Source organism: Rhineura floridana, chromosome 3, assembly GCF_030035675.1.
Source record: "Rhineura floridana isolate rRhiFlo1 chromosome 3, rRhiFlo1.hap2, whole genome shotgun sequence".
NCBI classification, from domain to species: Eukaryota; Metazoa; Chordata; class Lepidosauria; order Squamata; family Rhineuridae; genus Rhineura; species Rhineura floridana.
Genome location: NC_084482.1, coordinates 107,405,668 through 107,417,905, shown reverse-complemented (window position 1 = coordinate 107,417,905; position 12,238 = coordinate 107,405,668). Strand labels below are relative to the sequence as shown.

Genomic DNA, 12,238 nt, shown 5'->3' with positions numbered 1-12,238 from the left:
AGTCCCTGAGATTGCATGTTGGGTCTTATGGGCAGATGTCACTTGTTATTGCTGAATTACAACTCTCATCAGCTAGCAAGCATGGCCAAAGGCCAGGTATGATGGGAGTTGTGGTTCAGCAACATCTGGAGGACCAAAGGTTCCCCACATCTGTTGTAGAGGAACTTCCTTTGTGAGATGAGCCTCCTGACATTGCCATCGAAAAGACAGCCAGTCACATGCAAAACACAATGCCTTGTTGCTATGGCATTCTGCCATGGAAAGAGCCCCCTGTACGGCAAGGATGATGATGTGCCTAAAGTGTCACCTGGATAGCTGAATTCATCATGTCTAGAACCTGAGCTAAACTCCATTATGTCCATAGATGCTAATAATGCACTTACTAACTTTTTGATCTTCAAAATATGATCGACGACTAAAGCCATGGTTTCCTATTCAGTGTCTATTAAGAGCTCCAAAATATTTTAAACGTCTTGATGGAGTTAAGTGGCTTTTAGCTACAATGATCTACATTCTTCAGACACGCCAGAGTCACTTGGATGTCCTCCCATGCTTGAACTACAGATATTGAACAAATTAAGAAGTCATACAAATAAGGGTAAATATGGATGGCTTTTTGGTGAAGATGTGCTACCAGCACCACTGCAATCTTTGTAAATACTCTTGGTGTCAGACGCCAACCTGAAAGGCATGGTTTTGTACTGGTAGTGTGCCCCTGTGTAGCTGAACCTCAGGTGGCACTTATGAATGGGTACATGTTAAACCAATCAATGACAGATAATTGTGACACCAGAGAGCTTCCTTGATTGACAATAAGGTCTCCATGTAGAATTTCCTGTATATTAGGAACTGTTTTAGATGCTTTAACTCAAGTACTGTCTTCCAGGAGCCATTTTTTAAAAAATGACAAAGTAAATTGAATAGATTCTCCTAGTGGCACTACCTCGATTGCTGAGATATCTAGAAGATGCTGAATTGCCACTAACTCTATTGCTCTATTGCTCTCTTCTCCACTCTGGCTGAGATTGGAGACAGCAGAAATCAGTGAGGGGGTTGCATCTGAAGCTCCAACCACAGACCATAGCACAAAGTTCAACAGTCTGACATGGTTCTCTTCTAACTTTTGAAGAAACAAATACATCTTCCCCCTACTGGAGGTATTTTCCAAGTCATGCTTGTTCGCTTCTTTTGGTCTGATTTGGACTGGTGAAACGTGATGAACTCTGCTGCTATCCTTGCATTTGGAATCATCGCCTATTCCAGGAGTGGTGCAGGGCCCCAAAATCTCTGTCTTGGCCTAAGGCTATGTTGAAACTGGATGACTGGTATGAGTGGTAAAACTATGCTTTCCTCTACTGAGTCCAAAGTGCAGCTACTGCTGACCTGGGATGATCTAATTAAGTTCTGAGAACCCCCAAGCCATGGCTCTGCCAGCTTGAACAGTGCCATTTACACCTCTAATTGTCTCTGAATTGCAGGTGTTGCCAACCTAAGAGATCTGCATAATGGCAGTGGTTACCCATTGTGCTAGCTGTGGCTACTGGCAGGTCTACTGAGCAGTGTTGATCTCTCACTGCCTCCCATGCCACTGTTGTAGGCACTGAGGAACTCTAATTATTTTTCCCATTAAACAGTAAGGGAACTGGGAAGGAACAGAAAGACCAGACTATAGGGGCACTTGGAAATAGGATTGCAGATACTGTGGAGACAGGACAGACACAAAGTGACTTTTTTATCATTTGTTTTCTGCTAGGAAGACACACAGAGGAAAATGGGCTGGACTAAGGATGACTATGATTCAAAATAAATCACCAGTCAAAAACAAGAATACCTTAACCCCCAAACCATAAACACGCTGAGGGAAACACCAAGGGGAAAATTCTTTACTCACCAAACATTCAAAGGGCCTCACGGAAACCTCCCCACATCAAACACATCCACAGCAGACAATACACACAATACAAAAGAAGAAGAGAACTAGCTTCAGCAACTGCTCAAGTCAGGCAGAAACTAAAAACTAGTGCTTCAGTGGGAGACAGATGGTTAACTTCCTTTGAAGCAATAGAACAATCCTGCCATCAAGCAGTAAGGGGAGCTCACATCCCACCTGAAAGCATCTTACATGCATAGGAGAGGAGATCAGAGTTAGGCATTTGCCTTCACATCTAGGGACAAAGCCCATTCCCCAGTCTCTTTAGAGGAGCCTCAAGAGAGATTTTTGAACCTGGTACTGGCAGGGTTTAAGCTTTTGGCTGCTCACCTGGTTAGGCAGAACAATCCCTTCATTGGCCTCTGACCCACTCATGCCATCACATAAATTGCCAGATAACCCAGAACTCTTGTGGCGGAGGGCTGTTGTTGGTGGGCACCAGTTCTCCCCTCCCGATCTTGAAAGTATCTTTGGTGGTGGAGATTGCAGTGGTAAGTGGTGTTACATGTGGAAGCTTATCTAAGCATTCTTTACTTCACCCAAGATTATACCCAGAGTTTTGCCAGTGTGACAAATTTGGATGAGAGTTGTAGCCCCAGAAAGCAGCAGGAATGTGAGGATGAGAGATGTAGCCCCAGAAAGCAGCAGAAATGGGGGGCCCTTACACTTGTCACCGGGTTTTACCCTGAACCAGCCCAACACAATGAGGAACACTTTCAGGTTTGTGCCTTGCCCCTTCAGAGCCTCAGTTAGACTTGGGAGTGATTGGAGGGCACTTTGTTGCTCACTGCAGCTACAGCTGCAGTTGCCTGAATGGTGCTGGGCAGTCATTGTGGACAAGCATATAATCTGCCCATTATGCTTAGTGTGGTGTGTCCAAGGCCAAGGCAGCAAAGGTGAAGGGAATGTTGGGTGGCATTAATCCACTGGAGTCTTTTCCACATCCATTATGATGACACTGCTCTACAGGCCATAGTCTGGCACTGGGTTTAGCAGGTCATGATCAAGGTTGTGGGGCAGAATCAGCGACAGATGCCTGGTTTTCCCTGAGGTGCAGCACAAGAAAAGGTGGGATGCTCCATCACCATTCCCTTCTCCTCTTCTTAAGCACATATGGGACTTTACTGAGCCACCAGGACTGTCAGGGAAAGGAACAGGAAATTTCCTATTCTTCCCATCAGCTCTGGGCCTAACAGATGATGTACTCTCAGCCCATATTCTCCAGTACAGTAGAGAAACCAGCTGTATCTGGTAAGAGGGGCATAGCTCCCAGTCTAGTTCTGTCAAGAAGGAAATTCCCAACTTGGGTATTTACTCTGGTTGTTAGCAGGCTGATGCTTCAGTAGAAGCTGCACAGGAAAAGCTGGCCTAGCACGGTGTCCATTTTGGTGCAGCATCAATTCAGTCACTATATTGATGTGTGAAATGGCAAGTGGAGCCAAGCAGTAAGATCTCTTTCACAAATAAGCCTAGTTTCCTTTTTCCGCCCTTGTGGCTGATGCTCATTCCCTTCACCAAGTTGTTGAGTTGGTTAAAACAGATGCTAATCAGGGATTTGGAACAGTCAGTGAATCACTCGACTCATGATGCAAAAGCCACCAGAGGAAGTAATGAATCTCCTTCCTCCTTGTCATCCAACCCTAAGTATCTAGAGGTATGATCAAATAGTGTTTTGTGTTGTGTAGCTGCTGCAAAATGTGCTGGAAACTCTGGTTATTTGGTGTGTCAGACTATAGTTATCTGGACCCCCAGAGTGTTCTAGGGGAATTGCAAGGAGATTCCCTCAAACCTTGCCAATCTGAAACAGGGATATGGAACTGAATCCAGCCAGTGGGTTGCCCATCTTTTAAGCACCTGACATTACAATGACAAATTCAATGACTAATTCAAGGTTTGAAATCAAAACACATAGTCAAAGGAAGCATTTCCCTGTGGGGCTTGCTGTAAGCAACACTGAGTTGATTGGCTGGGCAAGGATCACTGTGCTCGAGTTCCAATACCATGGTGCAACTGAAGCAAGCCTTGCTTGCAAAGGAATAATCAGGAGCAACCTTTTAAAAACAAATAAATAAAAGGGATGTTTAGGGTGGAAAATTGTCCCAAGCTTAGGGCCACATTCTCTTATCATGAATTGGTTTTCAACTGGTATTATCAGGGCCCCACTGCTGGGTCACAGCCTAGCCTAAGTTGGGTCACAGCAGCAGCACTACCACAGTCAAAAATTGAGAAGTGGGTCCCTGAATACATGTCTGGCCTAAAGATGAATCCTGGTCTGAAAGGTTGAAGACAACTGTGACTACGACACTCTGTAGCACCATACTTTTGAAATTCATTGTAAGAAACTGCACTGTGAAATCCTGAGGATGAGGTAGTTTTCCGCTTCCTGGTGAAATCCTGTAGAGACACAGTATTGTTTACAAAAAGAAAAATGGCCATCATTAAGCCCCGTGTACACATGCTGCATCACACATATGCTCAAGCAATCCTATTATACAAAGTACACATGTATAAAGAAATAGAGGAAGAATGAAATAGCTGAAATGGTAAGACATTTTCTGCTAAAGCCATTTTCTGCCCTTAAAACAAGATTATTGAGCCATGCAAACACTACTTGAAGAAAAGAGTATATGCAGGGCGGGTGAATAATATGATTCCATAACAACACATGTACAGAGACAGAGAGTGAGAGAAATGGACTGTAGTATTGGGTGCAGAATTCAGCTTCCTGAAAAGCTCACCAGTTTTTAAAACTGCATTTGTCACCATATTTGCTTCAAAGAAGGGCTTCAAACTGTGTGGGCTATGAAACCAAAACCAGAGATGTGGTGCTATCAGATTTGGGGTGGTGGGCCCAAATAAAGAAGGTTAAATTGCAGGGGAAAGTAATAAACTAAGGGAGGTTACAGAGATTTTCTCAATTTACATAATTTATACGGGTTGTAGAATTCAACTTTTCTACATAAAATCTGAACAGCCTGGGTAGAGAGTTTTAGAGCTGGAAAAGTCTGCCTTGAAATGGGGTGAGGAATTCTCAGAGAAACTCTTGCTCACCATGAATGAGTAAACTAATTTTCTAAATGAATCTAGTGTATGAACACACATGAACACAGTCTATTCAGAAGAAACATTCATGGATTGAATCAAAATGTGAGTAGGGCCATGCCAACTAAACCTGCCCCCAACATCATGTATGGTGGTTTACATCACCCATGACATCCAGTGAGAAGGAACCATTGGTATTACCTTGAAAAGTCTGTGTCCTTGGGTGTCCTGGGCTTAAGCTCCTCTTATCATTTGAAGGAAGGAAACCCAGTGACTTCAGAAGAGGTTGTAAGCCCTCCCTGTTGAAACCTCAGTTCCATTCTGTGGCCAAGCTAACTTAAACCCTAACATGCACAGGAGGACAGAGCAGAAATCAGTAGAGTCCAGTGTCTGGTAACCCTGGATGCTAGACAGAGGCATAAGGTCAAGCTTGTGGTAAGTAGGAAAGCCATTAATGGGGCATGATGCCAATTGGATTGCATATTCAGGTTGCCACTTATGTGTTCTGCTGTGAGGGAGCAGATATGGTTCCACCCAGTCCAGCAGTGTCGCTGTTTCAAGCTGCAGGAACATCAAGTGGGTGCTCACCTTGCATTTGATGTGGGCCTTGGTGATGGTTATTGTTCATCCCAATAAAGTTACACAGATGTCTGACTGCTGGGGGAAAGTACCATAGAGCCAGGGGTGCTACATGTAGTTCCAGACAGTTGATACTTTGATGTGTTTCTCTCCAGGACCATCAACTATGGATGAACTGACTTTTACAGTGGGCTCCCCATTGGGGCATATGGGCATCTGCAGTTAGGGTCACTCATGTTCGGTCTCTTAAGGGAAAGCCTTGCCCAGGTTGCAGGTGGATGCTTACCAGCAGAGGGCCAGTTAGAAGAATTTGGTGATGTTACCACTGTGTGATATTGGACTGACTCGCAACAAAGCCCAGTGGAGTGGAGTGGTGATGTGTTCATGACATAATGCTGAGTACATGGGCAAAAATCATGATTATCTGTAGACTTTGTGGAGAGTATAAACCACTAAACTGATTTTTTTTTTTATCCATTCTTGTGGCAGGAGATTGTCTGTCAGGTGGTATTTTTCAGTGCTCCTCGGTATTGTAGGCATCATGATAGGTGTTTATTTGTTCTGTTTACTTGGAAGCTGTGGTCTTTTAGACATTTTAAAGTAAACTGAATGTCTTGCTGAGCTTGAGGCAGTGATAGATAGCGGATGAGAATATTGTGTAAATATGGCTAGATGTGTATGCCCTGCAGGTTGAGGTGAGCAACTAGCAAGATCATTATCTTTGCAAAGATTCTGCCAGCCTGAAGGGCAGGACCCGGTACTGGTAGAGCTGATTGTTGTAGGAGAAGCACAGAAAACATCTGTATTGGCATGTGTAAATAAGCTTCCGTAAGATCTATGGGGGCAATAAGATCTGACTAGTGCCTCTGATGGATGCAAGTGTTTCTCTCCTGAACTTCTTGTAGGTTATTGAAGTGTCTGGAACAATGGAACAAAAAGCTGCTGCAGAAGAACTCCCCTGGGAGCCCAACCTCTATGGTTTTGATATATGGTGTAGTGGTTAAGGTGTTGGACTATGACCTGGGAGACCAGGATTCGAATCCCCACATAGCCACGAAGCTCACTGAGTGCCCTTGGGCCAGTCACTGCCTCTCAGCCTCATGAAAACCTATTCATAGGGTCGCCATAAATTGGAATTGACTTGAAGGCAGTGGGGAAAAATGGACTGCCTTCAAGTCAATTCCAACTTATGGGCCTATGAATAGGGTTTTCATGGTAAGCGGTATTCAGAGGTGGTTTACCATTGCCTTCCTCTGAGGCTGAGAGGCAGTGACTGGCCCAAGGTCACCCAGTGAGCTTCATGGCTGTGTGGGGATTCGAACCCTGGTCTCCAGGTAATAGTCCAACACCTGAACCACTACACCACACTGGCTTTGTTGAAGGCAGTACATTTATATATATATATATATATATTGCTCAGTGGCAAAGCTGCTGGTCTGCATGCAGAAAGTCCTAGTTTCAATTCCTGCCATCTCCAGGTAAGGCTGGAAAATATTCCGTCTGAAAGCCTGGACAGCCACTGCCAGAGTGAACAATACTGGGACAGATGGGCTAAAGGTCTGACTCAGTATAAGGCACCTTCTTATGCTCCTATCTCTAACACTGCTTGGCTTAACATTGCTTGCATCTTAACAGTGGAATGCAAGGCCAAAGGTGGAACAAACCTGCTGGGAGGAGTCAACTGGAGTTCTATTAGGTAGCCATCTTGTATGGTATATAAGGCCTAGTGGTTTGATGTGGCCTACCGGGCCCACCTGGAGGAGGATGGGCATCAGAAATGCTGCTGCCTTAAGTTTTTGGTCAGGGTGCTGGTAGTGGTGGTTCCCCTCGCTGGATCGTCACCTTGCCGTGGTGAGTGGGCTTGCGTTTTCCAATGAACCCTGTGAGCGATGCCATCAGGAGTCATGTACTCCCAGCAGGGTCACCCATGGCGATAACGTGAAGGGAGAGGAACCAGAAAATAACGATCCAAGAAAGTCCTCAACGGCAGAACGGGCGGAAGATAACAATGTGTATGTTACAATGGCTGTGAAGATGGATGAAGGCTGCAGCAGATAAAAGGCTTCCAATCATCGTGGTATCCATGCCATTGGATCAAAGCCTTTTTCTGTCAAGATTGTGTGTTGATCATTGTACACCGATCTCCCCACATAAAACAAATTCATGCACAGGCATCTTCCAACCAAACCAAACTAAACTAAAAGTCCCATGATGATCGGCAAATGGCAACGGGGGCAGGACTGTGAAATCTGGAAGCCCTTAGTCATGGACCGGCACATGGGCGGTGGATACAGACTCAGTCGTCCTGGCTCAAGGACCGAGGCAGTTGAGTAGTTCAGCAGCTGTATCCACAACTGAGCAGTCCTATTCAGGATCCACTCTGCTCACCCCATATGGGGAGGGGGTAGAAAAGGTGCCCTAAACATAGTCTGCCTCTTCTCTCTCCCTGACTGAACCACCGCATCCAGCGGGGACACCACTTAGCGGTCGCAAAAGACAAATGAACTTTGGAATGTGGAATATATGGACATTGCTGGACAATACAGATAGTGAATGTCCTGAACGCAGGACTGCCATCATCACGAGGGAGTTGAGAAGTTTTAATATTGACATAGCAGCACTCCAAGAAACTCGAAGAGCAGGAGAGAGACAACTGAAGGAAGAAAAAGGAGGTTACACCTTCTTCTGGAAAGGACTGCCTGAACAAGAACGACGAATACATGGAATAGGCTTTGCTATTAAAAATGATCTTGTGAAGCTCTTGTCAGAAGTTCCTACTGGCATTAATGAACAACTCTCTGATTAAAACTCGCCAAAAACCAGCAGGCAACTATTCAAAGTGCTTATGCACCAACATTAGATGCTGATGAAGACATCAAGGGAAATTTTTATACCCAGCTGGACACCATTTTATCAGAGATACCTAAAGAAGATAAAACTATCCTCCTGGGCGATTTCAATGCAAGAGTTGGGTGTGATTTTGATTTATGGCCAGAAACGATTGGGAAAGGAGTTGGCAATAGCAACCTAAATGGAATTCTACTTCTGACTAAATGTACAGAACATAATCTTGTTATGACAAACACACTCTTTTGCCAGAAAGATAAATTTAAAACATTATGGAAGCACCCTCGGTCGAAGCACTGGCATCTCCTGGATTACATAATTGTCTGTGCCAGAGATCATCATGATGTACTCCTTACCAGGGCCATGACGAGTGCTGATGACTGCTGGACAGATCACCCATTAATTCGATCCACTATGGCCATTAATATTGTTCCTCAACGTAGGCTCCAAGGAAGAAAACAAAGGTGTAAAATGAACATCCACGCCCTTCAAGATCCTATTAAGCGAGCTTGCTTTCAACAACTCTCAAGAAACATCTACCTACGGAACTCCCTGAAAACGTTGAGGAACACTGGATTAAACTGAAGACTTCCATTATTGCAGCATGTGAACAAACTATTGGATACCAAACTAAGAAACATCAGGACTGGTTTGATGAGAATGATAGTGAGATTGAACGTATCATTGACAAGAAAAGGAAAGCGTTCCAGATATGGCAAAAAGACATTAACTGTGCTGCTAAGAAAAGAATCTATGCTAGTGCAAAGGCTGAGGTCCAAAGAAGAACTAGAGAACTTAAGAATGCCTGGTGGATAAAGAAAGCTCAAGAAATCCAGCATTTTGCAGATGCTCATGATGCACAGGGCTTTTTTAATGCCACAAAGGCCATCTACGGACCAACAAATTATGTACAAATCCGTTATGTTCAGTGGATGGTACCAAACTTCTAAAGGACAAAGAGTCTATTGCACTGCATTGGAAAGAGCATTACCACGACCTCCTTAATTGTAACTCTTATGTGGCTGATGAGGTCTTCTTGCAAATCCCACAACAACAAATTAGAGGTGAGCTTGCAGTATCCCCTAATTTGGATGAAGTCAGTAAAGCCATTAATCAAATGAAGAATAACAAAGCTAGTGGACCTGATGGGATTCCTGCTGAAGTCTTTAAAGGTGGGCCTGAACTTACACAACAACTTCATAAGCTCATTGAAAAAATCTGGATGAGGGAGGAGATCCTGGAAGACTTTAGGGATGTCATAATTATCACTCTTTTCAAGAAGGGTGATAGAACAGATTGTGGGAACTACTGAGGCATCTCTCTTCTTGCTACCACAGGTAAAATCCTTGCAAGGATCCTCACAAATCGCCTCCTACCTATCTCAGAAGACATCCTCCCTGAATCCAAAAATGGTTTCTGCCCATCCAGGGGGACAGTGCACATGATCTTCACTGCACAACAGCTTCAAGAAAAATGCAAGGAGCAAAACCAACCTCTCTACATAGCGTTTATTGATCTGACTAAGGCCTTTGATACTGTAAATCGAACTGCTCTCTGGACCATCCTTCTGAAAACTGGATGTCCTGATGAATTTGTGAATATTTTACGACTCCTCCATGACAACATGATGGCAACAATTTTGGATAACAATGGCTCTCAAAGTCATCCATTCAAAGTGGGATCAGGTGTCAAACAGGGATGTGTCATTGCTCCAACCTTATTTGCTATTTTCATTGCCATGATTCTACACCTTGTTGAGGGGAAACTTCCCACTGTCGTGGAAATCACATATCGAACAGATGGAAAGCTTTTTAATCTCAGTAGGCTGACAGCAAAAAGTAAGGTAATTACAACCCTCTGTCATAGAACTTCAATATGCTGATGATAATGTAGTCTCCGCACATTCAGAGGAAGATCGTCAAACTATCCTAAATGTCTTTGCAGAAGCATATGAAAAGCTTGGCCTCTCGCTTAACATCAAAAAAACCAAAGTGCTTCATCAGCAAGTGCGAACTAATCCCTCTGTAGCGCCATCAATCCAGCTTAATGGTGCGACGCTGGAGAATGTCGATCACTTTCCTTATCTTGGCAGCCATCTCTCTGTAAAAGCTGACATCGACGCTGAAATTCAGCATCGTCTGAGCTCTGCGAGTGCCGCATTCTCCCGAATGAAGCGTAGAGTGTTCGAGGATCGGGATATTCGCAGGGAGACCAAAATGCTTATTTACAAAGCCATTGTACTAGCGACCTTACTGTACGCCTGTGAAACATGGACCATCTATAAATGCCACTCCCAACTTCTTGAAAGATTCCACCAACGCTGCGTCTGGAAAATTCTGCACATTACTTGGGAAGATAGGTGGACTAATGTTAGCGTATTGGAAGAAGCAAAGACCACCAGTGTTGAAACAATGATCCTCCAACATCAACTTCGCTGGACCGGCCATGTTGTTTGAATGCCTGATCACCGTCTTCCAAAGCAGCTACTTTACTCCCAACTTAAGGATGGAAAATGGAATATCGGTGGACAGCAAAAGACATTTAAACATGTTCTTAAAGTGAATCTAAAAAAATGTAGCATAAGCATTGAGAACTGGGAAGCCCTGGCCCATGAGCGTCCCAGTTGGAGGTCGGCTATTATCAAAGGTGCTATGGACTTTGAAGAAGCACGAGTACAGGGCGAAAGGGACAAATGAGCTAAGCGGAAGGCACGTCAAGCAAATCCTCATCGTGACCATCTTCCATCTGGAAACCTATGTCCTCACTGTGGGAGCCTATGTGGATCCAGAATTGGCCTCCACAGTCACTTATGGACCCACTGTTAAATACCTTATCTTGGAAGACAATCTTACTTGGCCACGAGTGATCGCCAATGAATGAATGAGTGGTGGTTGTCTCAGCAGAGGGGAAGTACTGGCCTTTGGAGAAGTGTGTTTTGTTTCAGAATGAAGTCTCTGTTGAGGCTGGCATATCTGTTGGTCCAAAAAGACTGGTAGGATGAAAATGTAGACCAGATCTGGCATTTCTTACCTGGTTAGGGCATTGACAGCATGGTTTTGTGCTTATCTCTTGATTCCATTAACACTTCCTTTAAGTCATCAAGTCATGCCCCCCAAGAGGAATCCTCTTTGGAAGATAACCTGGAGCTCCACAAGGCAGATATCACAGAGGAGCAGCCCATGTTAAGAGACCATGAGGGAAACCAAAGGGATTTGGAGCCCTTAGGGGTCACAGAAAACCACGCTCCTCCTCAAGACACAAATAGCCACTTCATGGAATTAGAGGAGGAATTCAAGTGGCCCCTGAGTCCTAGGGAGTGCAAACGCCTAAAGGTCAGGCTTAATCAGTTGTCAGATGCCAAAGTGCCCACCTCAAGAAAAAGGACTCCTCAGGAGTAAAGGAATACTCTTGAGTAAGCCAAGAGTAGATTAAGTCTGCAAGCAACACGGATGGCTTGCAGCTGTGTTTTGGGTGGGTTCTGAAGGCTCACGTTCAAAAGCCTTCAGTTCCAGGCACAGAGTCTGGAGCAACATTTTTGTGTGGTATCCTCACTGGTGTTTCTCTGCTACCTAGCTGGTCACTGGACTAACCCCTCCTGCTGTTAGTACCTTGTTTCTTATACTGCCCCTGTATTTTTACTTCAGAGTGCTGTAAGGCTCTGATTCTGGGACTAGTTAAGTTTACAGCTACTCTGTGTGCCACCTGAAGTAGGACATGACATCACCAAGTAGTTTGGAGTCTGAATAAGGAACCAAGGCCAGGTTGGATTTGGATGTAGTATATGTTTCTCCTGGCAATCACTTCTGCTGCTGTAACTCTTGCTGAGAATTAGGTGGAGTC

The 12,238-nt window shown here is 44.5% G+C and overlaps 1 protein-coding gene across 3 annotated transcripts in view; it reads right to left on the bottom strand.

The window, feature by feature from the left end:
• The window catches only part of PKD2L2 (polycystin 2 like 2, transient receptor potential cation channel), a 65,487-nt gene that overhangs the window by 10,412 nt on the left and 42,837 nt on the right, over positions 1-12,238 (bottom strand). The window contains exon 13 of one of the 3 annotated variants that reach the window (XM_061617236.1): positions 4,251-4,324. In XM_061617236.1, coding sequence (XP_061473220.1) covers positions 4,251-4,324 — 74 coding nt within the window. Of the gene's footprint in view, positions 1-2,811; positions 4,325-12,238 lie in introns of those variants that run through there. The other 2 variants (XM_061617237.1, XM_061617235.1) reach the window with 2 other exon arrangements.